This window comes from Schistocerca americana, chromosome 3 (genome assembly GCF_021461395.2).
Source record: "Schistocerca americana isolate TAMUIC-IGC-003095 chromosome 3, iqSchAmer2.1, whole genome shotgun sequence".
Lineage (NCBI taxonomy): Eukaryota > Metazoa > Arthropoda > Insecta > Orthoptera > Acrididae > Schistocerca > Schistocerca americana.
In genome coordinates, this window is record NC_060121.1 from 618,164,148 (window position 1) to 618,191,360 (window position 27,213).

General features: G+C 45.0%; 1 protein-coding gene across 1 annotated transcript in view; it reads right to left on the reverse strand.

Annotated features, from left to right (window-relative positions):
* The window catches only part of LOC124607104 (ATP-dependent translocase ABCB1-like), a 185,515-nt gene that overhangs the window by 65,164 nt on the left and 93,138 nt on the right, over window positions 1-27,213 (reverse strand). The window contains exons 12-14 of the mRNA XM_047139301.1: window positions 21,384-21,554; window positions 11,447-11,654; window positions 7,528-7,802 (exon numbers count right to left, since the gene is read on the reverse strand). Coding sequence (XP_046995257.1) covers window positions 7,528-7,802; window positions 11,447-11,654; window positions 21,384-21,554 — 654 coding nt within the window. The remainder of the gene's footprint in view (window positions 1-7,527; window positions 7,803-11,446; window positions 11,655-21,383; window positions 21,555-27,213) is intronic.

The following is a 27,213-nucleotide window of genomic DNA, read 5'->3' on the forward strand; positions in this document are numbered from 1 at the left end:
TCGTCACTCGCGTGTGTTACTGTTTGAATCGAACGCAATGGCACACAATTTCCGAAAAACCACGATACAGTTCACGTTCTGTAACGAGTATGCAAGACCGAAGGCTTTCGAAATCGAACGTTTCTTGAGGGACGAAGTGCATCTAAATTACACGGAGATTATTGGAATTCATTTATCAATCGTGAGCAGCACTCTTTACGTAAAGATGATTGACGACGCAGCATGTGATAGGATCATTGAAGCCGCCAAACGAGGATTCCAGTTCCGACACTCCGATGGTCATATTGGCGAAGTTTTAGTCGCTCATTCGGGCCTGGGCGTGCGTACGATTCGAATCTTCGAGCTGCCTTTCGAGGTACCCGAATCATTGGTCACTGAATCACTCCAGCCATATGGCAGAGTTATTAGTCATACGGCCGAACGCTGGGCAAGTTTTAGCACGTATCCAGTGCTCAATGGTGTCCGACAGGTGCGAATTGCCCTTACGAAACATGTGCCATCGTACATAAACATCGGCGGCTGTAGAGCTATTGTCATCTATGATGGACAGCCCCGGACATGCTCCAGGTGTGGTGGTGAAGGACATCTTCGATCAGCGTGTATGCAGAGGAGACTCGTGCAACGCCCCAGCGGAGACTTCCTGAATCCGACTACACCAACGTCACTGCCGATGACTTACGTGACGGCACTTCGCGGGGAGGTGACGCCGAGGTCGGAGCGCACCATCGAACCGACGCCGCAGTTGATTGAGGCGCCTTCGGACGCCACTGAAGAAGGAATGGCTCCGACCAACCTCCACTCTCAGACACTACAGGTGGCGCAGAAAGAGGATGAGAGCATCACAATAGGCATGGAAGCTGAAGTGGAACGGCCCCAGGGCATTGTGGCGGCGGCGGGAACGCAGGAGATGCAAGATGCGCCAACACCAGAGGCCGAGGTTAGGGCCCGCAAACAACGCTCGCCAAAGCGCCGCAAGAAGCGCCGACTAAACTCTGCGGAGACGCTCCCTTCTCTTCTAGGGAGCCCAGACGAATCTAACACTATGGACCTGTCTGACATGGAACCACAAGCTTCGGATATCGCAGATCATATGACTTCGGACAGTGAAATGATGTCATATCGTTCAGACGACGCATCCGCTCAGGGGCCTGCTACCCCTTCGGTGGTGGAGTCTACAGCTGCGAAAGAACAACAGATGTCACACATCAATGCCGCGCAGGAAAATTTGGAGCACACCAATAGTATCAGCTGGTATGAGCAGGACGACGACATCACCGATGCGGACCATTCTATTGGTGGGGTCTTGCATCCGTCCGCATCTCAAGAAACCTAATGCCACAGGGACACGTTCCTCGGGCGACCCTCGGCGGACGTGCAAAGGGACTATCGACACGGTAAAACTTTGTCATTTTAACATCATGTGGAGATGACAGCTACTCGACCCCAGGCATACAGAATAGGGACAGTGAATGTAAATACCATTAGATCGCCCGTGAAACGGCAGTTGTTTAGGGACATGATATACGCGTCGGATGTGGGTATACTGATGGTGCAGGAAATTTACATTCCTGAGTTCCAGGAAGTACATGGATACATCTCCTACACCTCGCCGCACTCGAACAACGACAGTGGAACGGCGATATTGGTCCGGGACGGGATTCCGGTCCGAGACCTGGCTTATCTACCTTCGGCACGAGGACTGGCGATAACTGTTAATGGAATTCGCATTCTCAATGTTTATGCCCCTTCCGGCGCAGACAACAGACGGGCGCGTGCGAGATATTATTCGGAAGAGATTGTGCCCTTATTTACCGGCAGATTCGATCATTTCATTATAGGTGGTGACTTCAATTGTGTTTTAGCCCAAAAAGACCAGACACCACATTACAATACCTGTCGTGAATTGCATGTGCTATGCCGGGATCTGGAGTTAAGCGACACCTGGGACATGATTCATAGGAACCGTGAGGGATATACTTTTTTTACCAGTCACTCGGCGAGCGGACTCGATCGAATATATGTTTCGGTTGGCCTACAGGATAAGGTGGTCGACGCGGAACGATGGCCTGCGGCATTTACTGATCATCTGGCTTACATTTGTACCATGTCACTCCCTAGGCAAAGTGTGTGGAGAAGCCGCGGGACATGGAAGCTCAATTCGTCCCTTTTGGCGGACCCCGAATGTCGTCAGAGAGTCGAGGAGGTATGGGCCACATGTCAACGCCGTCTACCAACGTATACCTCCGTGCTTCAATGGTGGCTCGAGTGCACTAAGCCGGCAATAAGAAGAGCTCTACTACAGTATGGTCGGGATAAGGCGAGATGGCAGAGAGACACTCTTGATTATTATTACACCATGCTTCGTGAGCTCTCCTTCCAGGTGCCGTCTGCAGAACATCATGCGGAAGTTCATCGTGTCAAGGCACAAACCCTATCGCTCACGCGACGACGACTGGGTGGCATCCCAATACGGGCAAGATGTCTTGACACCATCACTGGGGAACGTACCTCGATGCACCATGTGTCGCGGGAACATAAGCGTTACCGCCGGGCATTGGTAACAGTGCTCCATGGTTTAGATGGCCGTCAACTGACAACACAACAGGACATTGCAAATGAATTTTTAGAGCATTTCCGCCATCTCTATGCCGGTACACCGACGGACCGTCAGGTAGGGGAAGAGATACTGCAACATCTGCAAACGACACTGACAGAGACGGATAAGGCAGCGCTTGTGGAGCCACTCACAGAAGACGATATAAAGGTGGCACTCACAAAAGGAGCGGCCCATAAATCACCGGGGCCAGATGGGATTACGCTAGGGTTTTATCGAGAATTCGTGGACATGATGATGCCACAGTTGGTGTCGATGTACAATGAGGCGATGAGTCCGAACATGCGCCTACCGTCGGATTTTGTGACGGGCTTTCTTCTTCCCATCCCGAAGATGGCGGGGAGTCGCAGTGTTAATCAATATCGGCCTCTCACTATGCTAAACACCGATTATAAAATTTTTGCACGGCTACCAGCGTCTCGTCTCAAGCTGGCGATATCCAGGACAATATCCCCTGATCAGGCTTGCCTAGGGGTGCGAAGCAACATCTCCTCGGCGTTAAGTGAATACCGTGACGTTATCGCCCTTGAGGAAACTTGTAAAATGCGAGCAGCGATGATATCTGTGGACTTCAATCGTGCGTTCGACAAGATAAACCATGACTTCTTGGCGTCAGTCATGAGCCGAATGGAGATTCCACCTGTTTTCATCTCCATCATTATGAGGCTAATACGAGGGGCTACATCGAAGGTGATTGTAAACGGTCGGGAAGCGGGCTCGGTTCCTATTAACAGCTCCGTCCGACAAGGGTGCCCACTCTCCATGATGCTGTTTGCGATAGCGCTTGAGCCGCTGATGTGTGTTATGAGGCGCTCACTTACTGGGATAGCGCTTAATGAGAACTCTTTCGTTTGTCGCGCATATGCGGACGACCTGATCCTTCTTGTCAGATCAGGTCATGAAGTGCATCAGGCTGTTGAATATCTAGACTCTTACGGGACGGCAGCAGGCAGTGTCATTAACATGACGAAATCCAAAATTATGCACATTGGACGGGGTCTGGAAGACATACCGGGACCGTTTCAGACGCTGGAATCGCTGAGATGTCTGGGGATCACATTTACCCGTTCACTACGGCGGTCAGCGGCGGCGAGTTCTCGGCGGCTTCTGCAAAATGTTCGTCTGGCGATACGGAACAACTCACTGAGAGCCTTTGATATGATCCAGCGTGTGGCATACACTAACGTTCACATAGCGTCACGACTGCCCCATTTAGCGCAGATCCTACCAATACCGAAGGGTATTGCAGACCGCCTCATGGCTGCCTTTGGTTACTATGTTAGTACTGGGATGTTATTTAAGATCACATATGACACGTTAACGCTACAATTCCGGAACGGTGGCCTCAACCTCACAAACGTGCGAAACAAAGCTCTGGCGCTTTACATGCGAGCGATGATACGAAATTGGCAACAACGAAATCACACCATAACGTCAGCTCTGATAGAAGTACTTGTTCCGCCTTCGTACGAACCCCCTATTGCGGTGGGCAATATTTCGCCTTCTCTTGCACACATTGCCTCATTTCTTGTTGATTACAGTTATGTTCGTCTGAAAGTACCTTCGACGAGAATACCCACGACTCGGGAGATCTATAGGTGCTTGATGGATCACCATGCCCGCACCGTAATGGAATTCAAATACCCGTCGAGAACGTGGAATCACATTTGGTGTGCAGTGCATACTCCATTACTGTCAACAGCAGCGAGATCGATGTGGTACATTCTTATAAACCGTAAACTTGTGACCAGGAGTCGATTACATACAATTCATATGGTCGATTCTCCTCTTTGCACAAACTGTGGCCTGTTAGCAACGGAAGAACATGGTTTAGTGTGTGGCGCAGCGAGGGACGTCTGGATGCTGACGCGTCGAATATTGGCCTTCCTTCGGCACACTAACTACACAGAAATCACATCGGATGTACTTTTTCTACCGGACAAGACCTTTTTTCCCAAACAAAAGACGTATGCGGTCAATTAGATCGCTGGACATGCGACGAAATATTTGTATTCGTACGATATTAAGTCCGTGATGGATTATTGGATGTATTTACAAGAACAACACGAGCTCATACGGAGTCATACGAAATACAGGACTTACTTTTCCAATTTTTTAGGAAGTGTTTTTAACAATCCGCCCGACAGCTGGGGTGTCCCAGAACTGAGAAGACTCCTGCAGCAGAACGACTAGAGACAATACTGCGCGGTTCAGGTATATTGGCATACAGCACACTGAGAAGAAAACTGGCCCCTACATGGTCGACGCAGGAGAAATACATAAATATATGCCGCCCACAAAGGCAGAAATGGTCAAGATTATATGGCTGTCTGCCAGATTTATGATGCGACACCGCGTGCTGCAGGGATTGTGATGCAGATGATAACTTCATTTTAACTCCCGCCCGTGACTAGGATTGTGATTTACTTTATTCATGTTACACACAAAAAAGGGCGGCCTTTACGTTGATTTTCTGGTTTCCAAATTGTTTTTGCTTTGTTTTTGCTGTCTCGATCCTTTTCTTATCCCTAAGATAGTACAATTGTACGAATAAAGATTGTTTGTTTACCCTGCCTTCCTGTTCCCAAAAAAAAGATTAAAAAAATCCGCTTGGAATACGAATTTTTATTTTTTTTATTATCACTTTCATTTAACTTGTATGTAAATAAATAAAAAAAAAGTGGCCGTGCGGTTAAAGGCGCTGCAGTCTGGAACCGCGAGACCGCTACGGTCGCAGGTTCGAATCCTGCCTCGGGCATGGATGTTTGTGATGTCCTTAGGTTAGTTAGGTTTAACTAGTTCTAAGTTCTAGGGGACTAATGACCTCAGCAGTTGAGTCCCATAGTGCTCAGAGCCATTTGACCCATTTTTTTCATAACACAAACATCTCTGGAAGCAGAGATCATAGCATATACGCCGAGACTGACTGTACCCCCTCCATCCTCCCGCTGACAGTACTGGGAACTGAACTCCAGAACTGCAGACATGCTGATCATTCATTTAGGGCGGCGGAGTTACGAGTGCAGACAGATCAAAGACTTGCGGATACGCTTGGAGGTGCGAATAAAGCTGTCGGCACACGGATCGCGCTGTCGAACGTCAACGTTGAGCGTGCCAAGTTCAACGTGCTGCTGAACGCTCAAGAACGATGCGACTTGTGCATAAGGTACATGGGCCCCAACGTGGTATACGCGATCGCAACGCACTCCAGCGGCAGTTGAGCGACGTTTCTAGTTCGTAAATCACAGTTTACTCAACGGGCGCGAGTAAAATTCTCACGTTAGCTCTATTAAAATGCACATTTCCTTCATCGTCCACGAAAAGGAAAGTACCACGTCCAATCAGTAAGGACACAGGCTTATAAAAGTTCCATTACAAACAGTGCGGTAGAAATATGGAAAACTTCTCCGCATAAGATAAACATTATTTCATCATTCCCACATTTTAGTAAAACCCTGATGTGTTGGTAAATGTGCCAACACCTTGTAGATAGAGGAGGCCGAAATGGAAGCTATCTAATGCAGACGGGCGTGAATTCTGGAACAGGATAAGTAGTGAATTCTAATAAGAAAAGTATGCAGCTCCTCGAATACTTAACTTTATTCTATCCTTGTGGTACATCGCTCTTGATAATACAAATAAGACTATCTTCAGATACGGTTAATGGCGCCTTGCTAGGTCGTAGCCATGGACTTAGCTGAAGGCTATTCTGTCTCTCGGCAAATGAGAGAAAGGCTTCGTCAGTGTAGTCGCTAGCAAAGTCGTCGTACAACTGGGGCGAGAGCTATCTCATATCTCGAGACCTGCCTTGTGGTGGCGCTCGGTCTGCGATCACACAGTGGCGACACGCGGGTCCGACATGTACTAAATGGACCGCGGCCGATTTAAGCTACCACCTAGCAAGTGTGGTGTCTGGCGGTGACACCACAAACCCCAAGGTCAGTCTTACTTGATCACTGTTCCTACCCAGTAGCAGAATCTTTACAACATGTGAATTACGAAGCGTAAAAGAAAAAGGAGTAAAATATCTTTATACAAGTAGCGCAAGCTGTTCTGTAGATTAAGCCAATCGAACAAAGTCACCCCTCTAAAAAAGGTGAGCTTATATTTACATGACGTCAAATATTATAACATATATTAAACTAATAATAAAGTATCAGAACCTAATAAAAACGTGAATGTTAGGAAAAAAATGTGGGAGTGTTAGGCCGGGAACCACTACCCTAACAGAAACTCATTAATGGTCAGAGTCGTTACTCATTACGCTGAATCAACAATACACTCTGTAGCCTTAGCCATATTGTGTTAGCCCTTGCTAAAAACGTTAATCGTAGATAATTTTGTTACTTAATTGAAATTTAACCATAACAAATTGTACCAAGAACAATGCGGCTTGGGTGGATCTTCAGTGTGTCGCTGCCTTCAAATAGCCTACTCTCACAATACGCAAGTTGCAACAATTCTTTTGCCACGAATGTGATGTTTCTCATTATTTTATTGGAACGAATAACACAGTTAACAACGGGTTTCCAGTGATTCTCAATTTGATGGTGCTGAGAAACGGCATATATACATATAGGCTTGAAATGAATCCCAATATGGCGCCTCACAACTCTGAACTGAAGGGAGACGGCGTGCGTGTGAGTAGGTGGCGTTGTGCCATCTCATTGGTCAACGCTGAGATGCACGCTCAGAATATCTGACACGCCAGATATTGCTCTCCACGTTCGGAAAGACTCCCGAACGTGCTATTCCACGCTATGACGTCAGAAACTCGGCACGCTCAACCCTCAACGTTCGGATGCACGGTCCGTGTGCCGACGGCTTAAGGGACGTGTGGATAGCATTACTTGGTTGTCCACACAAATTTGGCAAAATGTGGCAAATCGTCAAAATGTGGCTCATTCCCTTACCCCGATGACGTCACCGAAGAGTACGGCGAAGACGGGCATGGCGCAGCCGGCGACTATGGAGAAGACGGTGCCGATGGCAAGCTGCGGCCACTCGGGGCTGTTGAGGCGCATCACCTCGAGCACGCCCACCGACTGCGGCGGCTGCTCGGCGTACCTCTCGGCGGCGGCGCGCAGTGCGGGGTTCATCTCTTGCTCCTCCGCCTCCTCCTCCCCCACAGCCGACGACGCGTCACTGCGCACACTCAGCAGGCGTTCCGGCCTCACGCGGCTCGCGTCTGCAACCACCGGTTCCAGGTGACACTTCTACGCCATTCACATCTACCCTACTGGATACCAAAGTTGCAACAAAATTTTACTTACTGCATGCGTACAGTATAGTGGGCAGAACACCTGATTAAATTTGTGTATGATTCAGAGGTACGCGCAGTCTGAATCTTAAAACAGATCAGTCACCTCTGGCAGCAGCAACAGCTCTGTTGCCCGCCCGTATGGAGTCGAAATGGTCCTGCGTGACAGATGCAGGTCTGTTCCAGATATGGTCAATCGACTGGTGGAATGCTGGTCTCCAATACAACGTGTGTTTTCGATGGGTGAGGGGTCTTTAGTATGTGATGACCACGGAAGTAGTTCAGGGTGCCATGTATCGAGCTAGGTTAGCACAGCAAGAGCAAAAAAATTCTAGCGCTATCTTGTTGAAAATATAACGTCACAGACACCTCGAAAATGGGACACAGCCACCGATTCTAACACATAATAAATGTAACGGCTGCTGTACAAAGTAACACTGGAAATGGTGTTATGTATCCAATACAGGGTTATTCATACATACCTCTGGAATTTCAAAATATGACTGCACGAAAACTACAGGGCGTACAGAAAACAGACTGCCCAAGAAAATACCACTTCTTCGAAACCCGAAAACAGTCGCTCATTGTGACCCGTAAGTTTGAAATTTGGTTCAAAGGTGCCTACAACCTTTCTCTGTAATGGTAAAAAACTGTAGCGCCTTGGGGGGTCGGCAACGCTCGGGGTCGGCAACGCTTCAAACAACAGAGTGACATGTGGAGAAAAGGCCGCGGCTCAGAACGTCGCGTGACGTGACAACAGTCATGGGATAGCCATATGTGCATGTACAGACAGCAATAGTATCGCTTACACGAGGTATAAAAGGGCAGTACTATGGCGGACCTGTCATTTGTACTCAGGTGATTCAAGTGAAAAGGTTTCCAGCGTGATTATGACTGCACGACGGAAATTAACAGTAGTTGCAGCTAGACATTCCATTTCGGAAATCGTTAGAAAATTTAATATTCCGAGATCCATAGTGGCAAGAGTGTGCTGAGAATACCGAATTACCTCTCACCACGAACAACGCAGTGGCCCGTTGCACTGACTTAACGATCGAGAGCAGCGGCATTAGTATAGGATTGTCAGCGTTGACAGACAAGTAGCACTGCGAGAAATAACCGCAGAAATCGTTGTTGGAGGTATGATGAGCGTATCCGTTAGGACAGTAAGATGAAATCTTTCGTTAATGGGCTATGGCAGCAGACGACCGAGGCGAGTGCGTTTGCCAACAGAACGACATCGCCTGCAACGACACTCTCGGTTCGTAACCATATCGGTTGGACCCTAGAAGACTGGAAAGCCGTGGCTTCGCCAGGTTAGTCCCGATTTCAGTTGGTAAGAACTGATGGTAGCGTTCGAGTGAGGCGCAAACTCCATGAAGCCATGGACCAAAGTCGTCACTGTGCAAGCTAGTGGTGCCACGACAGTGGTGCGTGCTGTGTTTACAAGGACTGGACTGGGTCCTCTGGTCCAGCTGAATCAATTACTGACTGGAAATGGTTGTGTTCAGCTACTTGGAGACCATTTGCAGTCATTGACGAACTTCATATTCCCAAACAATGATGACAGTTCTATGGATGACAATGCGTCACGTAACCACTTCACAGATGTTCGCGACTGGTTTGAAGAACGTTCTGGACAGTTAGAACTAATGATTTGGCCGTCCAGATCGGCCGACACGAATCACATCGAACATTTATGGCCCATAATCGGGAGGTGAGTACCTAAACAAAATCATGTACCTGCAAAACTTTCGCACTATGGACGGCTATGGAGGCAACATGGCGCAGCATTTCTGCAGGGACTTCCAACCGTCGAGCTGCTGCACTACGTGTGGCAAATGGAGGTCCGACACGATTTTTAGCAACATCAGTGTACATTAAACGATTACTCTAAGGAAATACATCACTAAGTTAATAACAAATAATTGTTCTCCTTCACGGCTTATGTTTCTATAGCTGTTGTCGCGTTTTACAATAATTTCTGTTGTTGCTTCCTGTTATAGTACGAGTCTTCATAGTACTGTGTTCCCTGGCTGTAGTAAGCGAGTAATATGCTTCTGTTCAGTGTAGACGACGATAGTGACACTTCTCGCCTCGTCACTTCATGCGCATGCGGGAATTTTTAATATACACTATGTGATCAAAAGTATCCGGACACCTGGCTGAAAATGACTCAAAGTTCGAGGCGCCCTCCATCGGTAATTCTGGAATTCAATATCTTTGCCCACCCTTAGCCTTGATGACAGCTTCCACTCTCGCAGGCATACGTTCAATCAGGTGCTGGAAGGTTTCTCGGGGAATGGCAGCCCATTCCTCATGGAATGCTGCTCTAAGCAGAGGTATCGATGTCGGCCGTTGAGGTCAGCCACGAAGTCGGCATTCCGAAACATCCCAAAGGTGTACTATAGGCTTCAAGTCAGGATTCTATGCAGGCTAGTCCATTACAGGGATGTTATTGTCGTGTAACCACTCCACCACAGGCCGTGTATTATGAACAGGTGCTCGATCGTGTTGAAAGATGCAATTGCCATCCCCGAATTGCTCTTCAACAGTGGGAAGCAAGAAGGTGCTTAAAACGTCAATATAGGGCTGTGCTGTGATAGTGCCACGCAAACTAACAAGTGGTGCAAGCCCCCTCTTTGAAAAACACGACCACACCAGAATTTTGCTGTTCGCACTACACACGCTGACAGATGAGGTTCACCGGGCATTCACCATACCAACACCCCGCCGGCGGATCGCCACATTGTGTACCGTGATTCGTCACTCCATACAACGTTTTTCCACTGTCAATCGTCCAATGTTTACACTCCTTACACCAAGCGAGGCGTCGTTTGGCATTTACCGGCGTGATGTGTGGCTTATGACCAGCCGCTCGACCATGAAATCAGTTTTCTCACCTCCCGCCTAACTCTCATAGTACTTGCAGTGGATCCCGATGCCGTTTGGAATTCCTGTGTGATGGTCTGAATAGGTGTCTGCCTATTACACATTATGACCCTCTTCAAGTGTTGGCGGTCAACAGACGAGGTGCTTACGTGTCCCTTCACGTTTCCACTTCACTATCGCATTGTAAACAGTGGACCTAGGGATGTTCATTAGTGTGGAAATCTCGCGTACGGACGTATGACACAAGTGAACCGAATCACCTGACCACGTTCGAAGCCCGTGAGTTCCGCGGAGCGCCCCATTCTGCTCTCTCACGATGTCTAATGACAACTGAGGTCGTTGATATGGTGTACTACTTGGCAGTAGGTGGCAGCATAATGCACCTAATATGAAAAACGTATGTTTTTGGATGTGTCCAGATACTTTTGCTCACATAGTGTACGTTTCCACAGAGAAGTGATCGACATATATTGGACATATATTGGAACGTAATATGTGCAAAGTGTAATCTGTGTAGCAAGATACAGTGACTATACTTTTAGTTTCCTGGACATGACGCAACTACAACTGTATGCACCCTTCTTTAAAAACGCTGTAAAATGGGTAACAGGCGAGGACACTCGTTCTTCGTAACTGTCTCTAAGCGGCTGTGAACGCACGACGGGCTCTAAGAGGCTTACCTGCAGATTCATTTGGAGATTTAGAAGTGTCTTCAGAGTCGGTGACCTGTGTGGTGACGAGGTTGTGGTAATGTCCCTGCAGTGCCATGAGCGCGTCGTGCGGACCCTCCTCGACGACGGAGCCTCCGCTGATCACCACGATCCTGTCCGCGTTGCGGATGGTTGACAGTCGGTGTGCCACGATGATGGTCGTGCGTCCGACGCTGGCCTGAAAGAGTTGGAACTGGAGAGTTTCAAAAGGCGACAAACACAGAGAAGCCCAGAAAATGAATACACTCTTTAGTTACACATAACTTCGAAATTAATTGACGAAAACGTCTCATTTTCCTTGAAAGTATGGCTTAAACTTATTGAAATCAGTGCAGGTGTTGGAAATGGTCACCATTAACATCCTTACAGAGGTGATGTCGCAGAAATTCTGCACCACCTACTGACTATAACGTTTCCAGTTGGATACCTGTACATGAATGTTCTATGCATCCTCGACGTTCATCCAGTGTGGGTAGTTTTTGTGTCGATAAACGACGTCCTTTAGTGTTACCCATCGGGTAAATTTCAGAGTCGTTAAATCTGTAGAACGTGGTGGACACTTGACAGAATCTCTTGCACCTGTCCATCGTGAGGATAGAATTTTGTGGAGGCACTCCCTGACACGATTATGGTAGTGGGGTGGGGCACCGTTTTGTTGAAAGTAAAGCCTTTCTTTTGTATATCCATCCTTTTACCAGGAGGTCTCTGGGACGACGTCCGTGTACTATCGTGACAGAAAATAATAACACCTACAGCCGTCCTTACGATTTTAATTTATTTTGTCGCTACCAGTTTCAACGCTTCATCGCGTCATCTTCAGGCCTGTACGCATAAAACATTAAAGATAGCATTATCAGCTTATACCTTCTATATATACGTTCTATATATGTGGGTGTTGTGTGATGTCCTTAGGTTAGTTAGGTTTAAGTAGTTCTAAGTTCTAGGGGACTGATGACCATAGATGTTAAGTCACATAGTACTCAGAGCCATTTGAACCATTTTTTCTACATATGTGGGTCCTACATCCAGTTTATACCACGTCTTGGACGTTCATTTTGTAGATATGACGTAGTGTACGCCCCTTATCTGTGTACAAATAAGCACTTCATACGTACTTTGATACGACACATAGGTCATGTTCCTTGTTTTTACTTCTTTGTGAGGTATTGTTTCCTTCCATTCACCACCTTGTACAGTTATTTTGTCTTACAGTAAGTTGTTTCAGGATTGTGCGCATAATGCATGTCCGACTGTCAGATAAAACTCATGAATAGTATTTAAAGAAGTTTTAATAGATAGTATAATTGTACAATGTATTGAGTGGAAATTCGTGATGGTACATTTTAGATATGTGACAATGGATTTATCTGTTCTTTCTGTCAGATGCTCGGTGTGAATTTAATTGTAGAGTCTTGCCATTGTTCTCATTCTGTTTTAATCTGTTTCTATGTAACTTGATTGATAAGCTGATAATGCTATCTTTAATGTTTTATGCATATAGGCCTGAAGATGACGCAATGAAGCGTTGAAACTGGTAGCGACAAAATAAATTAAAATCGTAAAGCCTTTCGTCCCCATGCAATTCACGATCGGGAGTTAAAATAGATGTCTCAGGTTTCTCTGGTTACATCTCACTGCTAACAGTGCCTTCAGAGAAAAATGGCCCGATCAAAGCCCGATAAGATACCCCACACCACAGATTCACTCCCGATAAACTTACGGTTCTTTTCACATTGAAATGCCAATTTGCTGCAGCCCATTAGGCGCAACTGTGCCGGTTTTCTGTACCACCGCATTAACGTGCACCGCAGTAGACCACGCAATTATCTCTACAAACGCTTCATCTCCGTGCGCCGTACTATTAACCCACTCGCAGTTCTACATTCTACGATATGCGTTGTCCTCGTTTAGTGTGTTTGGTCTTCGGATGTAGTGCTTAAACTTCGCAGTCTTCTAAATGCGCCGAACGCCTGAGCGGCTCAGAGTGGTTTCAAGGGCTCGCTGTCTCTCAGACATGTGTCATGACCGAGCGAATTGTTGTAACACAGTACGGGAATTCGCTGGACGTGTTGCTGTTAGAGGGTTTCCGTATCATTGTTTGTGAACATCTATAACGCAGCCTTCGACTTCAAACTTGTTTCAAATGTGTGCTACTGTTACACTTGTCGATGTCTCTGTTTGAAACTCATATTTCCATTGGCGTTGAACCTCATTAATGTTTTCATACTTAATTTACCAGTTCAAAACTATTTGTACTAGCCATGTACAAAACAACGCTTGTGTGGTGTCTAACATGGAAAAAAGCAAAACAACACTTGTGTGGCGACTATCATGCAACAAAATAAAGGATATGTGCCAACTGACAGACAACAGCTAAATATGACATGATTCGGCAAATTAATTAGGAAGTAATGATAATTAACCAACGTACACGTTTTGAACCACTCTGAATATGTGGTGCACGATTGCAAACGTGAATTTGTCAGGAATTACGGTAAAATCCTTATAACTATAATAATTCATTAGTTATCAGCAGAAGAATACTGGAACAATGTTGTATTATTTCTGTTGGCCTGGAAAAACGAGACATACTTTAAGAACTCATGTCACCAGGGGAGAACTCCAAGTACAATAACAACAGCGAAGACAATATCAGAATCGCCTACCAGTTTTTTACTAACTATTCTGCGATGTTTTCTGTCTCCTAGGAAACAAACCTGCTTACATTGCTTTTTCAGTGGCTTATTTCCTGATGCAACTCTTTCCGCGCCACTTTAGTATCGGAAGTGTCACTATGCTAACGGAAAGTGTCGTTGAGTTTGGCGAGTGTGTGTGTAGTATCGCATCGTGTTTCTGCTATTGGTTCTAATGATAACACGGGATAGTAAAACTAGGGGCCAGTATATAATCTCGTCCAATCTATTAACACCAATGAGGCCGCCATACGTATCATCCCTATCCGACGGATGCCTTACCGTGAAGTGCCAAGTACTCTCACTCTACGCCAATATTGGCCCATCTTCCCCTGCTGTAATAGCGCTAACGTCTAAAATTCATTGCCCAACCAAGATTCGTGCAATCATATATTAGCTAACTCTGTGTAAGGACAGTGGTTGAGGTTAACTGCCATATCTGGTGTTGGATGCGACCGAGTGCCGAGGAATAGGTGGGTACTCGGACAGAAAGCAGAAATAGTTAAAAGTACACGTCGTCATACGAATGACATAATAACATCACTTAACTTGAAGCAGTTAAATCCAAAAGTATCCCTTAATCAGAGCATAGTTGTCTCACATTAGCACAATCACGGATAGCTACTATAAACTACTGACATGTGTGTGTATACGAGTGGTGTCTGTCCCGTTGCACGTGTCCGACAGAACAGACACTGCTCGTGTATATATATGCATTTCTGTAATAGCGTGATGGATCCATGACATTCACTTCAGTGTGAATGCAGTAGTATCGTCTGAAACCCTGCGGGAATCAGTAATTTGCGAGTAGAACGTTAATGGACGAGGGACGCTGCACTGTAGCCGCAGCAGATGGCAAGAAGATCATGTGCAACAACTGACCATACAACGAACACCGCGTCAGCGCCACGTATCTGTTATTTAAAACCAACATTAGTTCTTAGTTCAACAACAGTCCAAAACACAATGCAACTCCTGACGCAGTTGTAAACATGATGAATCGCTGATACAGTATGAAGTATCCGTGTCTGCGTCAGAGATGAAATATATCTGTAGCTCTGTCACCTGTTAGTTCTAAGTTGGACTGATGTTGCATTGTGAGATAATATTGGTAAGATATGCCATATAAGTAGCTCGTTCATATTTGATTCGTAGTTGATGCTTACCGGTCTATGCTCACATATAGCGTTTATTGGTTGAATCGGTTTCGACACTTAATTCTTTTTCAACAGCCCTATGAAACAAGAAACAATAGGCAACATATACACTTATCAACACTACATCAAAAATTAGATAAACACATAATTACACTACATAAATAATAGCGACGCAGCCACGTGCTAAGAAATATGATGGGATAACTTTAATTTGCATAGTGTAGTTAGGTCTAATTTGTTAATGTAACGTTGACAAGAGCATTTTTGTATATTGTCTCTAGTTTCGTAGGGATATTGACCAGACGTCCCGGTTTTGCCGGGAAAGACCCGGTTTTCACATAAATGTCCCGGTGTCCCGAAATAATAATTGGGACACACAATTGTCCCGGTTTTGTATCGAGAAAGGAAATGAGAGGAATAATATTTCTCATTTAATTAAATATCTGTGTAAAACAAATTTCCTAGAAGAAGAACGTTATGGAAATATTTATTTTCACAATATATACCACATTTGATTAACTCATCTTCTGCCTAAAGAAAGAATGAGAGGTGTTGGAAAGACAAATAACTATTACCTACGCTCGCCCCAAACTTGCCGACCTTCTACTTCTCGGCCGTCGAGACAATTAAAACCAAAATAAAAGGAGGTATAAAAGAGAATCATTCTCCTAACAGGACTGCAGCCAAATGGAAGTTAATTTTGTGAAGAATGTGAGCGATGCAGCTCGTGTTAGCAGTGCTTATCGAATATGGCTTGGCATGTATGCACTAGACTAGAAGTAAAAGTCGGTGGCTGATCAACTGTGCGCACAAAATTACTACCTCGTTTTGTTAGAAGTCAGTGAATGTGGACATTAAATAAAGGAAGTGTGGTGTCTGGTGAAAATGCCCAACTGGAGGTGTTCATTTAATAAAAGGTTAAAGAAAGAATTTCCATTTCTTTGCGAAAGCTTCATAAACGGTAAAGTTGCATGTACGTTATGCAGATCGGTGTTTTCAATAGATCGCGGCAGGAGAAGCGATTTACAAAAGAAGCTCAAAGAAGCATCATCGACATCTACAAGTAGCAAGGAGATGAATTCTTTTTTTAAGAGAAACACTTCAAGAGTGCTTGGATTAAAACTGGCTACTGAAGAAAGCACGTTTGCGTATCACGTCATCTATCAAAATCATAGCTTTCGATTAAATCACTGTACTTCTTCTCTGATTCGTAAGCTGTTCGGCAGGCCCAAATATTGTTGTGCCAGAACTAAAAGTGAAGCAATTGTTGTTAATTGTTTGTCACTCATGTTCTTACAGTAATAGCTAATGAATCACAAAAAGAAAAATATGTTTCCACAATGAATGATGTATTAAATCTCAAATCAATGAAAATGATTCTATTAATATTTCGATATTACATTCCTGCTTGCGACGTAAAAGTAAAAAGTTTGGTTATTATCTAAGTTCAAAACGAAACAGCTGACGCACAATACGTTTTAATGGACAAAGTAATTGCATATTCTGCAGACAATGCAAATACCAATTTTGGGGGAGCCAATCGTAATGGAACACTCAATGTTTACCAGTATCTCTAAGGAAAACTAAATAAGTCACGTGTTGATGTTCGATGTGGTGCTAAAGTTTTGCAAAGTAGTGTTCAATAAGTAGCAAATGGTCTGTCTATTGATATTGAGGTGACTATGTTCAAAATTTACAATTGTTTTAAAACTTGTACCGTAAGAGACCAAGCCTTAAAAGAATTCTATGAGTTTACTGGAGTTGAATACAAGTCCCTGTTACACAACAGGAAAACACGTTGGTTGTATCTTCTTCCTGCCTTGCAGAAGATCCTGATGAAAGGTCGTGATAATTTAAATAAAGTAACAGCTGTTATTATTGTGAAAACTCATTTCAGTTTTCTTGCACAGAATTTTATAATTATTTTCTTTCTGACGAGGAACTGCTACAATCCGTTCAGTCTCCTGATAAATACAGCAAAGTAAATCTTAGAACGAAAAATTGTATCTGATAAATAATATTACAAAGTTTGCAGGACTAACAAATTTTACCTATTTAAAATAGTGACTGAACATTGCAGAAAATACATCCAGTCTATTTCTGAAGAAAAGAATTTTACTTATTTGTAATGCACCTACATTTTTCTTTCCAATTCACAAAAAGAAAATTCATTCTTGCCCTACGTTTTTCAGTTGCTGCAACGTCGTATCCCTGTAGTAGATTTCAAAATCTGACATGGAATACAAGCTTAAGTGCAGTAACGAAGTTAAGTATAAACTGCAGCCACAAGAGTCACAGTTTTTTTGTCTTTGACATCTGGTCAGCCTAGCTATTGAAAATGACTGAAGTGTTGTAACGTGTCCAACCAAAAACAACATGTGAGAGCACCGACTGATAATGTCTGTATTCATATAAGTGACGTTCATATTATATTCGATTTATGGTCATATATTGCGGATGATCATTGTGGCATGTCCTACAGCATTCAATGTGTAAAATTAGTGTGGAATAACCATGAATCACTTGAAAACGAGTACAGATCTGAAATTTCAATATTGTAAAAAAGCAGAATAAAAGAACAGTCAAATGCTTAGACACTTCTAAGTGACTTTGACTCCCAGTCAGGTGCAGAATGTAACTATAGTACATCATAATTACTCTGATGTTCACAAACTTTATATGCTTTGGAGCATCGCTAAATTTACCATTTACCAAGTTACTTAATACGTTACTCAGAAACACAAAGCAACAAAGCCACATGTCTCCATTACTATGAATTTTTTAAACCTTATTAGCAATTATTTTAGGATCACTTTTCTAGATGTTAGTTATTACTTTGAGGCAAGCAGAACATTGGCAGCTGGAGTCTGCCAGGGGTGCTTTATTGTATGTCGTTATTACAAGGCAGGTGTTTTGTTGGTGGCGTCAACATTCGCAAAGATTCAATTTTGTTCCCTGGAATCTGTGTACAGTGGTCATCTCTGCCACAGTCGACAGTACAAACTAGATTCACCGTCTGCCAGCAACGTTTCAGATCGATAGTTATCGCTGACGCTCCCAACGTAAGTAGAGAGTGACATTCCATCGGAAACCGAGGCATCTAATGTCAGAGATTGCAACAACGTCCTATTCAGTATAGCTATAACAGAAACTCTTCTTTCCTATACTCCACTTCAATCGCCACCATAATAGTGTTCTTATCTTGATTGGACAGACAGACTCTTAGTGTCATCAGTTGAATTACTGATGCTCGTGACTAGAGCTTCCTTTTAAATAATTATTGTCCTGAATGTATTCTTGAGTAATGCCAGTATCTCTCCAGTAGTCTGCAAAATATATTTTATGCTGAGACACAAATTTTCTGATACTGGAACTGAATAATTGTGCGTTATTATCATCACCTGCAGTCCGCCCCTGGTAGCTGAGTGGTCACCGCGACAGAATGTCGTACCTAACGGCCCGGGTTCCATTCCCGGCTGGGTCGGAGATTTTCTCCGCTCAGGGACAGGGTGTTGTGTTGTCCTTACTATCATCATTTCATCCCCATCGACATGGAAGTCGCCGAAGTGGCGTCCACTCGAAAGGCTTTCACCAGGCGAACGGTCACGGCATTTCCATTTTTTATCACTTGCAGAGCAACAGCTGATAGGTCCCAGTCACAACCACAGAGACACTTTGAGAGGTTTGCACTGGGTTCATTGACTGGCGAAAAATCTTCATCCCTGTCTTCAGATTTATCACTGTATCGACACTCATGACTTTCATAAACGGTAAGGCATCTGCCGCTTGTACTTACTGTGAGGCTGAGTTCTTTGCACTGTGTGTAAGAAGATCCGCAAAAAATGCACATATGGGAAGTTTTCCTTCCGCGATTGTATGGCTTAGAGCGTATATAACTGATGTAACCGCGTAGGCATGAGTATCGTACGGCGCAGAATTGTAAATAAACTATACTGGATAAACTAACGTAGACTCGGAACACTCAGAAGGAGGCCACTGTAACGGTGCCAGAAACGTTGGTCTCTCCACATTTTTATGTCAATTGGATGTGATTGAAACACTAACTGCTTCCGTAGCCGAGATCGCTAGCGCACAACTATGTGATGGCCCTCGGAAGTACACTGCTGGCCACCGTAAATGCAACACCAAGAAAGACAAGAGGTAGCACAACAAAATTTATTTTGTAGATAACATGTTGACCAAGTATCAAATGATTACGTTTACAGACGTCTGTGACATGTGGTTCCTGCCAGAATCAGTAGCCAGAGTAGCCGCCATTGTTGGAAATCACCGCTGCCACACGTCTCGGCATTGAGTCAAAGAGACGTTGGATGTGTTCCTGGGGTACAGCAGCCCAAGCAGCTTCCACACGTTGCCAAAAATCATCTGGTGTGGCAGCTGGGGATGTAATCTGGTCACTTGTTGAGCAACCATGGACCACACGTTTTCTATCGGCGAAAGATCCGGAGAGCGAGCCGGCCAGGGAATCACTTCAATCTGGTTATTGACAAAGAACCTTTGGACAATGCGTGCCACGTGTGGTCGCGCATTATCCTGTTGAAATATGGCTGTGGCCGAGCCCTGAAGGTAAGGAAGGACAACTGGCTCCAGCACCTCGGATATGTAGCGCCGGCTATTTAAAGTACCGGCAATGCGTACTAGCGGCGTGCGAGAGTAATATCCAATACCGCCCCATACCATAATACCCGGTACAAGACCAGTGTGGCGGTGCATAATGCAGCTGTCCAGCATCCTCTCTCCACGGTGTCTCCACACTCGAGTCCGACCATCGTGGTGCTGCCGTCCACATCCGTCTGTCATCACAGCATTGGCGACGGAGACGTCTGTGGTTCTGCGTCAATGGTAGACGAAGCAATGGACGTCTTGCGGACAGACCACTCTGCTGTAAACGGCGTCGAATGGTACGCGCAGACACTGGATGATGCGTTACAGACGCAATATGCTGTGCTATGGTTCGGGATGTCACTGAGCGATCCGTCACTGCCATGCTCACAATTTGCCTATCAGCACGTGCAGTGGTGCACCGAGGTGAATGCGATCGACCACGTCGGTCCGTCGTACCCTCCTGCATCCAACGGTCACATATCCGCATTACAGTTGTTTGGTTTCGTCCAACACGACTAGCGATTTCTCTGTATCATAATCCACAATCACGGTAAGCCACTATCCTTCCTCTGTCGAACTGGGATACTTGATCAAACGATGTTCGCTGTTGTCTACGAGGCATAACTGATCGTCTTGTGAAACAACCACAGGGTAAACACACGTGCCGAACGTACACTCGTCGAAATCGCCAAGCCTTAAATGGCGCTATGAGGTGGCGCCACAGGCGCGCGTGATGTGCGTCTGCGCTGAAATTCTAATCAGTTGCATATCTCATCGCTGCAAACCCGTGGTGTAAATTTCACTTGATTCGGATGCTTCCTTCAGGGTGTTGCATTTACGGTGGCCAGCAGTGTAAATCAATTCAAATATTGCTCGTATAATATGTTCACTGGCAATATTTGGAGGAGAGATGGTGGCGTAAAATTCTTGATCACCAAACTTTGCACCAGCATCGTATATTAAATTCCAAATCTCTCCGCAGTGTCTCCTGAAATGAAGGCATATGACATCGTTGATGGTGATCCATCCGTCTGTTGCAGACGTTAAGCTCAAGAGCCCTCTCGGTGCTATTCGAGAGGAGCAGGCTATATGTCGACACCGAGTTTCACCCTCTCCCTTCCGTTCATCCATAACAACACAAACTCAACACTACACTGCACAAGCATTCACTCCGGCGACACAGATACACACTTGTCACTTCGTAATAGGTGGAGGAAGGTATCGAGAAACCAACTCCATTAAGACCTGACCAAGAATGGCGATGCGGGTTCTTGCATCTGTTCATTTGGCTTTCTGAACTGCTACACTACGAGCGCCATATCACAATAAAGCTGCGTAACTGGTGGTAAATAAGGAACTACAAATAACCAAGTCTGCAAGAATTCTGTTCAAGCGCGTTGCTGGAATTAACTTTTGGTGCGTTGCTCTCACCTTGTCTAGCGCGGCCTGCACCTTGGCCTCGCTGCCGGTGTCCAGAGCAGAGGTGGCCTCGTCCAGCAGCAGGATCTTGGGGCGGCGCACCAGCGCCCTGGCGATGGCGATGCGCTGCTTCTGGCCGCCCGACAGCTGGGCCCCGCGCTCGCCCACCAGCGTGTCGTAGCCCTGCACAGGCATGTGGTCCACTGTCAGGCACGTGGGCAGTGAGGGTGGTCACACACGGTTACAATCCACCCCTGCAAGCACTGCTGTTGCTTGTTTTAGTACTTGGGTCTGCAGACAGTTACTATAGTCACGAAAACGAGTAATAAAAAGAGCGCGATATGTAGTACCTCTGAGGCTTAAAGTAGTATTTATTACCCCCATTAGTGAAGACTAATCAAGTGGTAACCGGAGACGGACCATTAGATACTGAAATACGGAAGAAAATGGCTATTTACACTACCGGCCATTAAAATTGCTACACCACGAAGATGACGTGCTACAGACACGAAATTTAACAGACAGGAAGAAGACGCTGTGATATGCAAATGATTAGCTTTTCAGAGCATTCACACAAGGTTGGTGCCGGTGGCGACACCTACAACTTATAGACATGAGGAACGTTTCCAACCGATTTCTCATACACAAGCACCAATTGACCGGCATTGCCTGGTGAAACGTTGTTGTGATGACTCATGTAAGGAAGAGAAATGTGTACCATCACGTTTCCGACTTTGGGGTATAGGTTGGATTGTAGCCTATCGCGATTGCGGTTCATCGTATCGCGACATTGCTGCTCGCCTTGGTCGAGATCCAATGACTGTTAGCAGAATATGGAATCGGTAGGTTCAGGAGGGTCATACGGAACGCCGTGCTGGATCCCAACGGCCTCGTATCACTAGCAGTCGAGATGACAGGCATCTTATCCGCATGGTTGTAACGGATCGTGCAGCCACGTCTCGATCCCTGAATCAACAGATGGGGACATTTGCAAGACAACAACCATCTTCACGAACAATTCGACGATGTTTGCAGTAGCATGGACTATCAGCGCGGAGACCATGGCTGCGGCTACCCTTGTCGTTGCATCACAGACATGAGCGCCTGCGATGGTGTACTCAACGACGAACCTGAGTGCACGAATGGCAAAACGTCATTTTTTTCGGATGCATCCAGGTTCTGTTTACAGCATCATGATGGTCGCATCCGTGTTTGGCGATATCGCGGTTAACGCACATTGGAAGCGTGTATTCGTCATCGTCATACTGGCGTATCACCCGGCGTGATGGTATGGGGTGCCATTGGTCGCACATCTCGGTCACCTCTTGTTCGCATTGATGGCACTTTGAACAGTGGACGTTACATTTCAGATGTGTTACGACCCGTGGCTCTACCTTTCATTCGATTCCTGCGAAACCCTACATTTCAGCAGGATAATGCACGACCGCATGTTGCTGGTCCTGTACGGGACTTTCTGGATACAGAAAATGTTCGACTGCTGCCCTTGCCAGCACATTCTCCAGATCTCTCACCAATTGAAAACGTCTGGTCAATGGTGGCTGAGCAACTGGCTCGTCACAATACGCCAGTCACTACTCTTGATGAACTGTGGTATCGTGTTGAAGCTGCATGGGTAGCTGTACCTGCGCACGCCATCCAAGCTCTGACTCAATGCCCAGGCGTATCAAGGCCGTTATTACGGCCAGAGGTGGTTGTTCTGGGTACTGATTTCTCGGGATCTATGCACCCAAATTGCGTGAAAATGTAATCACATGTCAGTTCTAGTATAATATATTTATCCAATGAATATCTGTTTATCATCTGCATTTCTTCTTGGTGTAGCAATTATAATGACCAGTAGTGTATTTAATAAAGATCCATATAGGAGTACAGATAAGATAGCAATTTGCCAAACAAAAACAAGGTTACATTCTTATTACCTGCCGAAGAAAATTTACAATGATACAAAGGAAAGACAAACTTGTAGCTTATTTCCAAGGGGCAAGTATAGCAAGTTCGGCACATGATCCGCTCAAGAGAGTGACACATTTTCCCATTGTAAATAATTCCTATGATTAGAATTTGACAAGAAAAAAGAAAACAAAAACGAATGTGCTATAGAAAGGAAAGTACTCCACTTAATGCTGTCTAGTCCTCTTCTCGCGGACGTGTCAGTGTCTGTTCAGTAACAGTTAGATCAATATACACTACTGGCGAAAAATACAACAGCCTCAAGTACTGTGTTCGGTGACACCTGTGTATAATATGTGCATACTCTGTTAGTGGCTCATTTTTCATGGTGTTCGCGATCAGAAGGCGCTCAGGAGGCCTCTTTGTACACGCTCTGTTTTGACTCTGGAGGTAGAAACATTCGTTCCAGGGTACATACTCTGGTTGAAGATCTTCAGCCATTTGAGCAGGACCACACTACAGGAAGCTGGACGGAAGTATCAACGGATTGCTGCACGTGTTAGCCACAGTGTATCGGTGGTGTGTCGCTGCTTTCAGCAGTGGTCTGTGGAACGTTGCCACACCATTAGACCAAGTTCTGGACGTCCGCGTAGTGCATTCTCACGTCAAGATGTACGTATTACGTGAGCAGTGGTGGCCGACCCAGAAGCATCCACGGACGAAATCGCGGCCCATGTTGCCACGTTCTGTGTCACCAGCGACCATTGAGAACCCTCTGCTGGCAGCACGACCATCACGTGTGCCTCTCACGATGCTATCAATCGTACAGCGAAAACACCGAGCATGGCTGCTCTGGTGTCGTGAAAGAGTCAACTGCAGAGTGGTACGGCGCTCTATTATCGTCCTTACAGAGAGTGAGTTCTGCCTGTATGAGAGTGATGGATATACTCGTATATGGCTACACCAGGTAAACTGCCTATTGTGGAATGTGTTCGCCCACAACACACATGTCCCATTCCGGGCTCCATGCTGTTGGGGGCAATCAGTTACATCTCACGTTAACATCTGATGTTTCTGCTGGCTAAGGTAACCAGTGCCTGCAACATTGCACAGGCTGTTAGTTCCACGCTACTGCCATTTCTTCGAAAAAAGGTGATGCACTTTTTCAACAAGACAATGCACGTCCATATGCGGGTACTACGATGCATCGTGCTCTCCATCGAGTAAAACAGTTGCCCTGGCGGCAAGATTACTAGATCTCTCGCCAAATAAACACATAATGGGACACGATGAACTTATTGTTCTCCAGAGTCTGCAAGAACCATTGCCGAATTAAGTCGTAAGATGCTTGGTAGAATCCATCGCAGGGTGCCGTTCTGCTCCTTTGTGATTATTTACATGTGAGACTACACGCCTCCATTGCTCCCAGAGCAGGGTACACTGTGTTCTGATGCGATTGTTTGGGCATCCTTTACTATCAGAAGCGTGTATCATTGGCTTTGAATTTGTTACCATATACTCTTACAATGATGAACAATCAATAAAATGACCTTATCTTGAGGATGTTGGATTTTTATTTTCCGGCAGTGTAAAATACTCAGCATGAAGAGAATTTTGTATGTTTAGTCATTTCAGCCTTTTGTTGTCAATAAAATGATCATAACATCAACTAAATCTTAAGGCCACACGGCAAAAACCATCTACATGTTGCTGCTGTGAGCGCAGATTCAATACAGGAAAACGGCTATCTAGTGGCTGGGCACCTCTCAGGCTCTCTGTGATAAGTGAACTGTAGCCTGCACCAAGCTTTATTTCACACAACTACAAACCTAATGAAAGAAATAACTTGAGCATCTACATCTGTGCAGAAAGTACAACATCAGATAAAGACCGACTGAACAATATCTATAAGGAATTTTTATCATTAATATCATATGTTGAACTAATAAAGACATTATTTAGTGTGAAATGCTACAAGATGTTCGAAATTATCTTAACTATAGGAGTATTGGGAAAGACGGGCAGAAATATACCGTAAGTACAGGAACAAAGAGGGTATGACAAGAATGGAGGAACAAGAAAGAAGCACCTGGATTAAGAAGACTGTAAGAGAAGCAGTCTTTCGTCCCTACTGAAAGATCTACACATCCAAAAAGCAATGATGGAAATAAAACAAAGATTGAAGAGTGAGACTAAAATTCGAGGTGAAAGGATATCGACGATAGTATTGGACGATGGCATTATTATGCTCAGTGAACGTGAAGAAGAATTACGCGATCTGTTGACTGGAACGAGCGGTCTAATCAGTATATAATATGAATCTAGAGTGAATCGGAGAAAGACAAAAATTATGACGATTAGCAGAAATGAAATTAGCGGTAAATTTAACATTAAAATTATTGACTTAAACCCAAGAAAGACGAAACTTATAAAGAGTAGCAGATGAGATTAGCGTCAAACTTAACATCAAAATTGTTGATTAGGGAAATCTGCTACCTTGGAGAAAAAATGCAACATATCGGACGAAGCAAGGAGGACATAAAAAAGCAGATTAGCACAAGCAAATAAGGCAATCCTGTTTAAAAGATGTCTACTATTGAGGAAGAAATTTCTGATAATGTACGTTTCCCGTATAGCATTGTGTGGTAGAGAATATGGTCTGCGGGAAATCCGGAAAAGAGATTCGAAGCGTCTGAGATGTGCCACAGAAGGATGTCGGTAATTAGGGGACTGGAAGAAAGTAAGGAATGAGGTTCTCCGCAGAACCGGTGAAGAAAGAAATTGCGGGATTTATACCAAACAAAATAACAAATGATGTAACTGATCCCCCGCGGCACACAAAACAGGTCAGAATACTGTTACAGAAACAATGAAAAAAGCATACCAAATTTAAACGAATGCAAAATCTCCAAGATTGGTGATCTTTGACAGAAAGTCGAAATTTGGTGCAGACTTCAATGCGAGACGCTTATAAAGCATCTCTCATTCTGGTCGAATGTAAAGTATGCTAGCGACAACACTCATTCAAATGCCTTCTCTGCGCTATAGCAATGGAATTATTATCGATGACAGTGCTGCTAAAGCAGAGTTGCTAAACACAGCCTTCCGAAATTCCTTAGCCACAACAGACCAAGTAAATATTCCAGAATTCAAATCAAGAACAAATGGTTCAAATGGCTCTGAGCACTATGGGACTTAACATCTGAGGTCATCAGTCCCCTCGAACTTATAACTACTTAAACCTAACTATCCTAAGGACATCACACACATCCATGCGCGAGGCAGGATTCGAACCTGCGACCGTAGCGGTCGTGCAGTTCCAGACTGAAGCGCCTAGAACCGCTCGGCCACACAAATCAAGAACAGCTGCCCTAGAAGTAGTATCCTTGGAGAAGTGAAGCAACTTAAATCACTCAATAAAAGTGATTCTTCTGGTCTAGACTCGATACCAGTCACATTTCTTTCAGAGTATGCTGTTGCAATAGCTCCATACTTAACAATCATATACAATCGCTCGCTCGACGAAAGACTCCTACCCAAAGACTGGAAAGTTGCACAGGTCACACCAATGTTCAAGGAAGGCAACGGAAGTAATCCGCTAAATTGCAGGCCCATATCGTTAACGTCGATATTCAGCAGGATTATGGAACATATATTGTGTTTGAGCATTATGAATTATCTCCAAGAGAACGATCTATTGACACACGGATTTAGAAAACATCGTTCTTGTGAAACACGAAGTTTTGAGTGCTATCGACGAGGGATTTCAAACTGATTCGTATTTATAGATTTCCAGAATGTTTTCTATACCGCACCTCACACGCGGCTTGTAATAAAACTGCGTGCTTATGGAATATCATATCAGTTACTACAACTGGATTCGTGATTACCCGTCAAAGAGGTCGCAGTTCGCAGTCATTAACGGAAAGTC